Consider the following 14723-nt stretch of genomic DNA (forward strand, 5'->3'; position numbering starts at 1 on the left):
GTTGGATTCGGTGGAATATCGATTTTTTTTTCACGAGTGATTTTAGAAAATATATTTTTTCTATGATCACGAGTGAATTTAAATCGACTTTCTTCTGAATACATTTTTTTATTTTATGCTGTTTTTCACCGTTTATTTACATTGTAAAAGAGTTTAACTGATTAACTTTGCTGGTATTATGACGTCATTTCGTCAAAAAATTACGTTATTTCACAGTAAAACAGTTTGAAACAGTGAAATATAAGTTTTATTTCACTGATATTTCTCTATAAACCACATTAAAGCATAAAACAAACTGCAATACATAAACTAATAAGAAAGTTGTATTTTTCAATAATAGTTATATTACAAGAAAACACACGTTAAACCGAGTTAATTGTAATATTACTTTTATTAATCTGCTTTGGAACGTTTACAGACGTGCATGGTTGCCTCTTTGTGTAAAATGTGAAAGTCGTTGATATAACAGGTCAAAATGTATCCACTACACAGTCAACCTTTAAACTGCAGAACGTGACAAGAATAAGTAGCGAACGTGCGCTCATTTTGTTTACAAATTTACGAATTGGGTTATATTCATTTTACACGTAAAGGATATGTTCTAAAATGAAGCGAAAATACGTAAGTTTCGAGTTTTCTCGTTTTTGTTTCATGTGAAATAAAAGAGTAATTAATTCAGAGATCTAGTATAAGTGTTTTACACTGTGTGTATCATGGTATATAACAGACTCACAAAATATCATATGATATAAAAAAAAGCACACACATGGTACTGACTCATTAAAATACAGTTTTATAGTTGCTTTATTAAACCTGGACCTCATGAATATTTCGTCGACATATGAAGCTGATTTTTTATTTAGATAATAAATATCGTGCATTTGTTATACTGATATTTGATAGATAAGTATTCATGTATGTACAGGTAAACGACAGACATAAATATAGCATAAAGTGCACATGGTCATTAAGCTAAAGAGGTTTTAGTTCTGGACGCATATAATAAGTTTTTTTTTCTAAATTCAAACTTATTTTTTCACCTTTAACTTATTTTTTGCTCTAACTGAATGATTTTTGTGTAAAATTATTTGTACAAAATCGCTTTGACAACGTTTGCAGCATAAAGTTAATCGTTCGTACTGAGAGTTTACGCGAAAGAATCGTAGATTTTTTTATAACGCGGTCACACCATTTCCCGGTGCCGCCCTTGTTGAAGCCGGTCAACAATCCGGCAGAGTCCCGGTCAACCCCGGACTAGCTACGGGCTATCCCGGTGAAGCCCCGGCAGAGCCCCGGTTTTTGCCGGTAATGCCCAAGTGGAGCCCCGGTGAAAGACGGCAGCGTCCCGACAGAGCCTCGGTATACCGTTACTCCACCGGCACTCACCGGTGCTATACCGGCATCAGACCCCGGCAGAGCTACGGCAACGCACCGGTTTATTCCCGGTCTTCGCCGTTAATGCCCAGTCGGAGCCACGGTGAATGCCGGTGGCGTCCCGTCAGAGCGACGGTATACCGATGTACCGTAGCTTTACTGGGACTCTGCCGGCATTCACTGGGGCTCCACCGGGCCAATACCGGCGACAACCGGTGCGTTGCCGTAGCTCTGTCGGGGTCTGTATTGGCCCCGGTGGAGCTACGGTGCCGTTCCGGTTGTTCCCGGTGCCGCCCCGATTGTTGCTGGTGCCGCGCCGGTTATTGCCGGTCCTTCTCGGTGATTCTCGGTTCATCCCGGAGGTATTAAACATGTGAATACTTTTCCGGTGGAGCCCCGGTTGTTCTCGGTCGTCCCCGGATCATCCCGGTCGTCCCCGGCGGAGCCCCGGTTCATCCCAGTAGAGCCCCGGTTCTTCCCGGTAGATCCGCATCACGCACCGGGGCTCCACCGGCATCATATTTAGACTGGGCCTTTAGTTTTGATACTGTTTCGACGTCATTTTTTTCATTGCAGAAATTTGCAATTAGATCAGAAAGCCCTATCTCTATTAGCGCACGTGTGAGTCGATCCGCCATTTAAGACTACTGTATCGAGGAGATCCAAATGAACCGAACATAACGTAATGACGACCGAACATGATGGCAACTTAACAGAACATGGTGTAAACTTAACCCAACATAATGTTAACTGAACCTAACATAATATCAACTGATCCCAACATAATGTCAACTTAACCGAACATAATGTCAACTTAATCGAATATAATGCCAACTTAACCCAACATAATGTCAACTTAACCGAACATAATGCCAACTTAACCCAACATAATTTAAACCCAGCATAATGTCAACTTAACCCAACATAATGCCAACTTAGCACAACATAATGCCACCTTAACCCAACATTAAATTAACCAAGCACAATGTCACGTTAAAGCGGGTATATACAGCATTTGACCATATAAAAAATTTAAAAGTATTTCAGTACAAAACAAATAGCTGGAAATTGCAGCTATCATTCAAAATTCGTCCCAACTGTCGTCAATCTAATCTTATTAGGTAGGACTGCTGGACACACTCCGGGTCCCAACATTATGCAGCCTCAGCGCGGAGATAACTCATTACTTTGAAAAAACACAAATACACACACTGGGTGCAGCCTAGGCGCGTATAGACTCAAACAAGGCAACAAACTCAAGTGCGGGCACAATCATTTAAAACTTACATATTGAATACGATATTCTAACAGAAATTACACAACCACCTAAGTGTACATACCATGTTTGATATTTCGTTCGATCGTTAGATTTCAGCATATACATGTATAAGGTCATTTAGCTATTAGTTAACTTATCCATATGTTCGTGGGCGAACTCGGATAGTCAAGTGCTCATACGATTGAGCTCACATGGTCCGGCTATGTGCTCATACCTACTTTCGAGAATCATCATGAAGGTATTGCCATACTTAATGAACAAGAATGTGACCCGCCTCCCAGTTTCGCTCAATGGGTCACGTTACCCACGGGTACTACTTCCCCGTACCCCTAAACTTTTTTTCGTACCAAAAATGTTTCGTACGCAAATTATTTTCGTACCAATTTTTTTTCGTACCCAAAATTTTCGATCCCAAATTTTTTATCGTACCCAAATGTTCGTATCAACAAACACAATTGTGGTGATATAGATAAACTTAAATTGATGTTTTATATCCATCCTCTTCAAAAGCATCGTCACACCAGTACTGCCAGTACTTTGATTTACGAAATGATAGAGGATATTTGTTGGTTTTGATGGAATATCGATTTTATTTCACGAGTGATCATATAAAATAATATTTTCACGACTGGCGCAGCCACTAGTGAAAGTATGTATTTTTTATGATCACGAGTGAATTAAAATCGATATTATATCTAATCCAACAAATTTTCTTTTTATTTGATGCTTTTTTCACCGTTAATTTACATTCTAAAAGAGTTTAACTGGATAATTTCGCTGGATTAATGACGTCATTTCGTCGAAAACATGACGTCATTTCACAGTAAAACAGTGTAAAATTTCGATATTTTTCACTGTTATTTTACACTGTTTAAAACAGTGAAATACCATTTTTATTTCACTGATATTTCTCTATAAACCACCGGAAAGCATAAAATAAATAGAATCTTAGATTCGTGGTCATTTTGTATTGAATTTATTAAACTCGTCATATAAATAAAGATAAAAACTCGGCAAGTACAAAACTACCACTCATGCAAGATCCTTTATGAATTTTGACGTTTGCTAGTGACGAGGAAAATGACATTGAAGTACCAGGGCGCAGAATCAACGGGGTTTTCAGGGGTATACACACGGACTGGACAGAATGTAATCACACCGACCGTTATGAACTTTATTTTTGCAAATATCTCATGTTATTGAAATACATATGCAAAAATGTATAGTGCATAAAAGACAGTTTTTTTTTAAGTTTGTGCAGATATCTTAAGGTATAAGAATAAATCCTTGAAAACGTCTGAAATCGGTAACAAAATTTCACCATGCGTGAAACATAACCGTGTTCAATGAATGCAGTTAAAATGAAATTGTTGAACAAGAACACATGCTTATTAAATAAAGAAATTCTGATGCATTTCACATCGCCATAAGCAGCAAAAAAAAACTGTCTTTTATTGTTATAAAATGCACTTGTTAAAATTCTTAAGAAAATTTGTTTAAAAAAAAGGTAATTTGAAATAAAGCACCTCTTACCGTCGAGTTTAAATCCATTAAAGTTTAAAGGTTGAACAAAAGTAATGTCATCCTGCACCCTAAGTACGATTCTACTGAATTAAAGGGACGGATACTATGGTTATAAAAGTCGAAGAAAAATATAACCCAAGCCATTAAGTCAGAGTTTTCAGAATGATATACCAATAGCATGGATTAAAATATGGATTTCACCGATAAAATGGACTTTACCGATTCCGTTTCATTTGAACTTAAATTTTGCGTAAATTATGAGATATATCGAGCGAATTTACTATGAATTCACAATATTTATATTGTAAAATATGGAGTATTCGTCGATTTTGAATTACGTTGTTATTTGAGCGATATTGTCCCCGCGAATTTGGCCCCATTACAAAAATTAATTTGCTTCATGTCTGATTGAAAAGGTGTGATTGAAAAGACAGCGCATATATTTAACGCAAAGATCTTTCTCTGTATTATTTGCGGTATTAAATACGTGCACACCTTTAACGAATTTGTTTTCAAGTTTTCAAGCACAGGTTAGGTCCCGTTCTTATTCAATTTTAATATGCTTCTTATATTTATACCAGGTATTTTACAATCAGGGGTGATGCGGAAGGTTTTGTGAATTTTTTCCAAGTCATAGATATTTTTGAAAACCGTCTTGCACATAATACTTAAACTTACCATGTAAAAATTTGAAATAAAAAATTAGGGTTACTGGCCTCGTTTTGATTGTATTTTCAATTACACAGCATGCATTTTTATGATAACTGCTTAAGTTTTACTTGTGTCGAAACTCAAACACAATCACTGCTAAAAGTTGAACCTACACAGATTTTGGCATGTTTTTAAGTTTGTCATAAAATGCGTTATATTGGTAAATTTAAACATTGAACCTAAAAATCTCCAGTGAAAAAAGAGAATACAATTTAAAACAGACTAAAAAAAAGTAACCCGCAACAGGGCTCGAACCACTGACCCCTAGAGTCCTGAAGTAAAACGTCTTCCGCTTAGACCACTCTGCCATCCGTGCTTATGCTATGAGGAGATGTATTTTTATGCCCCCCTTCGAAGAAGAGGGGTATATTGTTTTGCACATGTCGGTCTGTCCGTATGTCCGTCCGTCCCCAAGATGGTTTCCGGATGATAACTCAAGAACGCTTAGGCCTAGGATCATGAAACTTCATAGGTACATTGATCATGACTCGCAGACGACCCCTATTGATTTTGAGGTCACTAGGTCAAAGGTCATGGTCACGGTGACCCGAAATAGTAAAATGGTTTCCGGATGATAACTCAAGAACGCTTATGCCTAGGATCATGAAACTTCATTGGTACATTGATCATGACTCGAAGATGACCCCTATTGATTTTCAGGTCGCTAGGTCAAAGGTCAAGGTCACGGTGACCCGAAATAGTAAAATGGTTTCCGGATGATAACTTAAGAACGCTTATGCCTAGGATCATGAAACTTCATAGGTACATTGATCATGACTCGCAGATGACCCCTATTGATTTTCAGTTCACTAGGTCAAAGGTCAAGGTCACGGTGACCCGAAATAGTAAAACATTGTTTCCGGATGATAACTCAAGAACGCTTGTGCCTAGGATCATGAAACTTCATAGGTACATTGATCATGACTCACAGATGACCCCTATTGATTTTCAGGTCACTAGGTCAAAGGTCAAGGTCACGGTGTCCCGAAATAGTAAAATGGTTTCCGGTATATAACTCAAGAACGCTTATGCCTAGGATCATGAAACTTCATAGGTACATTGATCATGACTCACAGATGACCCCTATTTATTTTCAGGTCACTAGGTCAAAGGTCTAGGTCACAGTGCCAAGAAACGTATTCACACAATGGCTGCCACTACAACTGACAGCCCATATGGGGGGCATGCATGTTTTACAAACAGCCCTTGTTTACCTTATATTTAAGCAATCCTCGTAGTTTCACAAAATATAACGACAACAACAGAACTTTGCAAATTATTCAATCGTTTCTTTATAATTTTCAGGTTTTCAAATCGTCAAAAGATACATTATAATGGATATTTAAGAGCATGGTAAATGTTCAGTAGTACTTTTTCCTCACATATATCATAACTAAAACGAAAATGTGTGAATCTGAAACAACTTTTTTAAATTTTGTCAATTTACAAAAGCGTGTAAAGGCCCCTTTAACCTCCGAACCCAAATCTTTGTTATCTAACCGAATACATCAAGAGGGTCAATTATCTAATGGTTGTTATGCATCTTACAATATACGGATTGGAATGCGTTTTAAAGGTCGATACTTATGTTTTATTTGTAAATAATACTTTATTAATATTGAGACACGTTTGAGACTAAAGACTTAGAAAAACCTAAAACGCGTGAATTTGGTACTCGCAACGAGCACATGAACGTGATTGTATCGATCACCTTCCACGACGTAGTATTTGGCTATATTTATTTCATCATAATATTGTACTTTTACTTCGAAAATTGAGAATACAAATGTTTACAGTATCATATTTATTAAGTCGAACTAATATGGATGGGACTTGACAATTTGTTGTTTTTTTTTGGAAACCTTCCATTGGGAGTTTTGAGCTCCATTTTGGGAAAATCCATACTTTTTTCTATTGGGAATGGGACCGATTACCGCGCCCGATTTTGAATGAAAAAACACACTGTTACTTGATGTATATTTAACTTTTTTTCATTACAAACACAATGTGAATTTGTGTGTGTTTAAGAATTGTTACATTTTATATATAGTAAGTAAACCGATTGTTGCAAAGTTTCCTTTGGAATCGGAGACGTTAACGTAACGTATGAACATGCACGCAGAGAACGGAGTTTAGTTAGATATTGAATTGTGCAATTATACCGTACACCTGTCAGTATGCGAATAGTGTTTTTCTTGCTCTGAATGTATGTGTAAACTTTAAAACCTGGCGGGAATACGAAATAGAAAATCAAGTATTGAGCGACAGTCTGCGAAAAGGGTGTTTAATGTATATGCGTAAAGTGTCATCATAGATTCGCCTGTTTAGTCCGCACAGGCTACTTTCCGCCTTAACTGGGATTTCGCTAAGAACAGACCTCTTCATCTAACAGTAAAATTAAAACCGTAAGTGTTCATCATGATGAGCTGTGCGGACTGTACAGCCACTTGGACTTTACGCTCATGCATTAAGCCCCGTTTTCCTGGGTCGAGGCTCATATTAAACAAAAAAGATGTTGACTTTCAAGTAAGATTGTTTGTATTATATAGAGGTTATTTGTTGGATTCGGTGGAATATCGATTTTTTTTTCACGAGTGATTTTAGAAAATATATTTTTTCTATGATCACGAGTGAATTTAAATCGACTTTCTTCTGAATACATTTTTTTATTTTATGCTGTTTTTCACCGTTTATTTACATTGTAAAAGAGTTTAACTGATTAACTTTGCTGGTATTATGACGTCATTTCGTCAAAAAATTACGTTATTTCACAGTAAAACAGTTTGAAACAGTGAAATATAAGTTTTATTTCACTGATATTTCTCTATAAACCACATTAAAGCATAAAACAAACTGCAATACATAAACTAATAAGAAAGTTGTATTTTTCAATAATAGTTATATTACAAGAAAACACACGTTAAACCGAGTTAATTGTAATATTACTTTTATTAATCTGCTTTGGAACGTTTACAGACGTGCATGGTTGCCTCTTTGTGTAAAATGTGAAAGTCGTTGATATAACAGGTCAAAATGTATCCACTACACAGTCAACCTTTAAACTGCAGAACGTGACAAGAATAAGTAGCGAACGTGCGCTCATTTTGTTTACAAATTTACGAATTGGGTTATATTCATTTTACACGTAAAGGATATGTTCTAAAATGAAGCGAAAATACGTAAGTTTCGAGTTTTCTCGTTTTTGTTTCATGTGAAATAAAAGAGTAATTAATTCAGAGATCTAGTATAAGTGTTTTACACTGTGTGTATCATGGTATATAACAGACTCACAAAATATCATATGATATAAAAAAAAGCACACACATGATACTGACTCATTAAAATACAGTTTTATAGTTGCTTTATTAAACCTGGACCTCATGAATATTTCGTCGACATATGAAGCTGATTTTTTATTTAGATAATAAATATCGTGCATTTGTTATACTGATATTTGATAGATAAGTATTCATGTATGTACAGGTAAACGACAGACATAAATATAGCATAAAGTGCACATGGTCATTAAGCTAAAGAGGTTTTAGTTCTGGACGCATATAATAAGTTTTTTTTTCTAAATTCAAACTTATTTTTTCACCTTTAACTTATTTTTTGCTCTAACTGAATGATTTTTGTGTAAAATTATTTGTACAAAATCGCTTTGACAACGTTTGCAGCATAAAGTTAATCGTTCGTACTGAGAGTTTACGCGAAATAATCGTAGATTTTTTTATAACGCGGTCACACCATTTCCCGGTGCCGCCCTTGTTGAAGCCGGTCAACAATCCGGCAGAGTCCCGGTCAACCCCGGACTAGCTACGGGCTATCCCGGTGAAGCCCCGGCAGAGCCCCGGTTTTTGCCGGTAATGCCCAAGTGGAGCCCCGGTGAAAGACGGCAGCGTCCCGACAGAGCCTCGGTATACCGTTACTCCACCGGCACTCACCGGTGCTATACCGGCATCAGACCCCGGCAGAGCTACGGCAACGCACCGGTTTATTCCCGGTCTTCGCCGTTAATGCCCAGTCGGAGCCACGGTGAATGCCGGTGGCGTCCCGTCAGAGCGACGGTATACCGATGTACCGTAGCTTTACTGGGACTCTGCCGGCATTCACTGGGGCTCCACCGGGCCAATACCGGCGACAACCGGTGCGTTGCCGTAGCTCTGTCGGGGTCTGTATTGGCCCCGGTGGAGCTACGGTGCCGTTCCGGTTGTTCCCGGTGCCGCCCCGATTGTTGCTGGTGCCGCGCCGGTTATTGCCGGTCCTTCTCGGTGATTCTCGGTTCATCCCGGAGGTATTAAACATGTGAATACTTTTCCGGTGGAGCCCCGGTTGTTCTCGGTCGTCCCCGGATCATCCCGGTCGTCCCCGGCGGAGCCCCGGTTCATCCCAGTAGAGCCCCGGTTCTTCCCGGTAGATCCGCATCACGCACCGGGGCTCCACCGGCATCATATTTAGACTGGGCCTTTAGTTTTGATACTGTTTCGACGTCATTTTTTTCATTGCAGAAATTTGCAATTAGATCAGAAAGCCCTATCTCTATTAGCGCACGTGTGAGTCGATCCGCCATTTAAGACTACTGTATCGAGGAGATCCAAATGAACCGAACATAACGTAATGACGACCGAACATGATGGCAACTTAACAGAACATGGTGTAAACTTAACCCAACATAATGTTAACTGAACCTAACATAATATCAACTGATCCCAACATAATGTCAACTTAACCGAACATAATGTCAACTTAATCGAATATAATGCCAACTTAACCCAACATAATGTCAACTTAACCGAACATAATGCCAACTTAACCCAACATAATTTAAACCCAGCATAATGTCAACTTAACCCAACATAATGCCAACTTAGCACAACATAATGCCACCTTAACCCAACATTAAATTAACCAAGCACAATGTCACGTTAAAGCGGGTATATACAGCATTTGACCATATAAAAAATTTAAAAGTATTTCAGTACAAAACAAATAGCTGGAAATTGCAGCTATCATTCAAAATTCGTCCCAACTGTCGTCAATCTAATCTTATTAGGTAGGACTGCTGGACACACTCCGGGTCCCAACATTATGCAGCCTCAGCGCGGAGATAACTCATTACTTTGAAAAACACAAATACACACACTGGGTGCAGCCTAGGCGCGTATAGACTCAAACAAGGCAACAAACTCAAGTGCGGGCACAATCATTTAAAACTTACATATTGAATACGATATTCTAACAGAAATTACACAACCACCTAAGTGTACATACCATGTTTGATATTTCGTTCGATCGTTAGATTTCAGCATATACATGTATAAGGTCATTTAGCTATTAGTTAACTTATCCATATGTTCGTGGGCGAACTCGGATAGTCAAGTGCTCATACGATTGAGCTCACATGGTCCGGCTATGTGCTCATACCTACTTTCGAGAATCATCATGAAGGTATTGCCATACTTAATGAACAAGAATGTGACCCGCCTCCCAGTTTCGCTCAATGGGTCACGTTACCCACGGGTACTACTTCCCCGTACCCCTAAACTTTTTTTCGTACCAAAAATGTTTCGTACGCAAATTATTTTCGTACCAATTTTTTTTCGTACCCAAAATTTTCGATCCCAAATTTTTTATCGTACCCAAATGTTCGTATCAACAAACACAATTGTGGTGATATAGATAAACTTAAATTGATGTTTTATATCCATCCTCTTCAAAAGCATCGTCACACCAGTACTGCCAGTACTTTGATTTACGAAATGATAGAGGTTATTTGTTGGTTTTGATGGAATATCGATTTTATTTCACGAGTGATCATATAAAATAATATTTTCACGACTGGCGCAGCCACTAGTGAAAGTATGTATTTTTTATGATCACGAGTGAATTAAAATCGATATTATATCTAATCCAACAAATTTTCTTTTTATTTGATGCTTTTTTCACCGTTAATTTACATTCTAAAAGAGTTTAACTGGATAATTTCGCTGGATTAATGACGTCATTTCGTCGAAAACATGACGTCATTTCACAGTAAAACAGTGTAAAATTTCGATATTTTTCACTGTTATTTTACACTGTTTAAAACAGTGAAATACCATTTTTATTTCACTGATATTTCTCTATAAACCACCGGAAAGCATAAAATAAATAGAATCTTAGATTCGTGGTCATTTTGTATTGAATTTATTAAACTCGTCATATAAATAAAGATAAAAACTCGGCAAGTACAAAACTACCACTCATGCAAGATCCTTTATGAATTTTGACGTTTGCTAGTGACGAGGAAAATGACATTGAAGTACCAGGGCGCAGAATCAACGGGGTTTTCAGGGGTATACACACGGACTGGACAGAATGTAATCACACCGACCGTTATGAACTTTATTTTTGCAAATATCTCATGTTATTGAAATACATATGCAAAAATGTATAGTGCATAAAAGACAGTTTTTTTTAAGTTTGTGCAGATATCTTAAGGTATAAGAATAAATCCTTGAAAACGTCTGAAATCGGTAACAAAATTTCACCATGCGTGAAACATAACCGTGTTCAATGAATGCAGTTAAAATGAAATTGTTGAACAAGAACACATGCTTATTAAATAAAGAAATTCTGATGCATTTCACATCGCCATAAGCAGCAAAAAAAAACTGTCTTTTATTGTTATAAAATGCACTTGTTAAAATTCTTAAGAAAATTTGTTTAAAAAAAAGGTAATTTGAAATAAAGCACCTCTTACCGTCGAGTTTAAATCCATTAAAGTTTAAAGGTTGAACAAAAGTAATGTCATCCTGCACCCTAAGTACGATTCTACTGAATTAAAGGGACGGATACTATGGTTATAAAAGTCGAAGAAAAATATAACCCAAGCCATTAAGTCAGAGTTTTCAGAATGATATACCAATAGCATGGATTAAAATATGGATTTCACCGATAAAATGGACTTTACCGATTCCGTTTCATTTGAACTTAAATTTTGCGTAAATTATGAGATATATCGAGCGAATTTACTATGAATTCACAATATTTATATTGTAAAATATGGAGTATTCGTCGATTTTGAATTACGTTGTTATTTGAGCGATATTGTCCCCGCGAATTTGGCCCCATTACAAAAATTAATTTGCTTCATGTCTGATTGAAAAGGTGTGATTGAAAAGACAGCGCATATATTTAACGCAAAGATCTTTCTCTGTATTATTTGCGGTATTAAATACGTGCACACCTTTAACGAATTTGTTTTCAAGTTTTCAAGCACAGGTTAGGTCCCGTTCTTATTCAATTTTAATATGCTTCTTATATTTATACCAGGTATTTTACAATCAGGGGTGATGCGGAAGGTTTTGTGAATTTTTTCCAAGTCATAGATATTTTTGAAAACCGTCTTGCACATAATACTTAAACTTACCATGTAAAAATTTGAAATAAAAAATTAGGGTTACTGGCCTCGTTTTGATTGTATTTTCAATTACACAGCATGCATTTTTATGATAACTGCTTAAGTTTTACTTGTGTCGAAACTCAAACACAATCACTGCTAAAAGTTGAACATACACAGATTTTGGCATGTTTTTAAGTTTGTCATAAAATGCGTTATATTGGTAAATTTAAACATTGAACCTAAAAATCTCCAGTGAAAAAAGAGAATACAATTTAAAACAGACTAAAAAAAGTAACCCGCAACAGGGCTCGAACCACTGACCCCTAGAGTCCTGAAGTAAAACGTCTTCCGCTTAGACCACTCGGCCATCCGTGCTTATGCTATGAGGAGATGTATTTTTATGCCCCCCTTCGAAGAAGAGGGGTATATTGTTTTGCACATGTCGGTCTGTCCGTATGTCCGTCCGTCCCCAAGATGGTTTCCGGATGATAACTCAAGAACGCTTAGGCCTAGGATCATGAAACTTCATAGGTACATTGATCATGACTCGCAGACGACCCCTATTGATTTTGAGGTCACTAGGTCAAAGGTCATGGTCACGGTGACCCGAAATAGTAAAATGGTTTCCGGATGATAACTCAAGAACGCTTATGCCTAGGATCATGAAACTTCATTGGTACATTGATCATGACTCGAAGATGACCCCTATTGATTTTCAGGTCGCTAGGTCAAAGGTCAAGGTCACGGTGACCCGAAATAGTAAAATGGTTTCCGGATGATAACTTAAGAACGCTTATGCCTAGGATCATGAAACTTCATAGGTACATTGATCATGACTCGCAGATGACCCCTATTGATTTTCAGTTCACTAGGTCAAAGGTCAAGGTCACGGTGACTGACCCGAAATAGTAAAACATTGTTTCCGGATGATAACTCAAGAACGCTTGTGCCTAGGATCATGAAACTTCATAGGTACATTGATCATGACTCACAGATGACCCCTATTGATTTTCAGGTCACTTGGTCAAAGGTCAAGGTCACGGTGTCCCGAAATAGTAAAATGGTTTCCGGTATATAACTCAAGAACGCTTATGCCTAGGATCATGAAACTTCATAGGTACATTGATCATGACTCACAGATGACCCCTATTGATTTTCAGGTCACTAGGTCAAAGGTCTAGGTCACAGTGCCAAGAAACGTATTCACACAATGGCTGCCACTACAACTGACAGCCCATATGGGGGGCATGCATGTTTTACAAACAGCCCTTGTTTACCTTATATTTAAGCAATCCTCGTAGTTTCACAAAATATAACGACAACAACAGAACTTTGCAAATTATTCAATCGTTTCTTTATAATTTTCAGGTTTTCAAATCGTCAAAAGATACATTATAATGGATATTTAAGAGCATGGTAAATGTTCAGTAGTACTTTTTCCTCACATATATCATAACTAAAACGAAAATGTGTGAATCTGAAACAACTTTTTTAAATTTTGTCAATTTACAAAAGCGTGTAAAGGCCCCTTTAACCTCCGAACCCAAATCTTTGTTATCTAACCGAATACATCAAGAGGGTCAATTATCTAATGGTTGTTATGCATCTTACAATATACGGATTGGAATGCGTTTTAAAGGTCGATACTTATGTTTTATTTGTAAATAATACTTTATTAATATTGAGACACGTTTGAGACTAAAGACTTAGAAAAACCTAAAGCGCGTGAATTTGGTACTCGCAACGAGCACATGAACGTGATTGTATCGATCACCTTCCACGACGTAGTATTTGGCTATATTTATTTCATCATAATATTGTACTTTTACTTCGAAAATTGAGAATACAAATGTTTACAGTATCATATTTATTAAGTCGAACTAATATGGATGGGACTTGACAATTTGTTATTTTTTTTTGGAAACCTTCCATTGGGAGTTTTGAGCTCCATTTTGGGAAAATCCATACTTTTTTCTATTGGGAATGGGACCGATTACCGCGCCCGATTTTGAATGAAAAAACACACTGTTACTTGATGTATATTTAACTTTTTTTTATTACAAACACAATGTGAATTTGTGTGTGTTTAAGAATTGTTACATTTTATATATAGTAAGTAAACCGATTGTTGCAAAGTTTCCTTTGGAATCGGAGACGTTAACGTAACGTATGAACATGCACGCAGAGAACGGAGTTAAGTTAGATATTGAATTGTGCAATTATACCGTACACCTGTCAGTATGCGAATAGTGTTTTTCTTGCTCTGAATGTATGTGTAAACTTTAAAACCTGGCGGGAATACGAAATAGAAAATTAAGTATTGAGCGACAGTCTGCGAAAAGGGTGTTTAATGTATATGCGTAAAGTGTCATCATAGATTCGCCTGTTTAGTCCGCACAGGCTACTTTCCGCCTTAACTGGAATTTCGCTAAGAACAGACCTCTTCATCTA

At 37.2% G+C, this 14723-nt stretch overlaps 1 protein-coding gene across 2 annotated transcripts in view; it reads left to right on the plus strand.

The window, feature by feature from the left end:
- Positions 1 to 483: 483 nt before the first annotated feature.
- Positions 484 to 14723, plus strand: part of LOC127841238 (solute carrier family 23 member 1-like) — a 57905-nt gene continuing 43665 nt past the window's right edge. The window contains exon 1 of one of the 2 annotated variants that reach the window (XM_052369899.1): positions 484 to 621. In XM_052369899.1, coding sequence (XP_052225859.1) covers positions 607 to 621 — 15 coding nt within the window. In that variant the 5' untranslated portion in view covers positions 484 to 606. Of the gene's footprint in view, positions 622 to 7929; positions 8068 to 14723 lie in introns of those variants that run through there. The other variant, XM_052369898.1, reaches the window with a different exon arrangement.

This window comes from Dreissena polymorpha, chromosome 8 (genome assembly GCF_020536995.1).
Source record: "Dreissena polymorpha isolate Duluth1 chromosome 8, UMN_Dpol_1.0, whole genome shotgun sequence".
In the NCBI taxonomy this organism is placed as follows: domain Eukaryota; kingdom Metazoa; phylum Mollusca; class Bivalvia; order Myida; family Dreissenidae; genus Dreissena; species Dreissena polymorpha.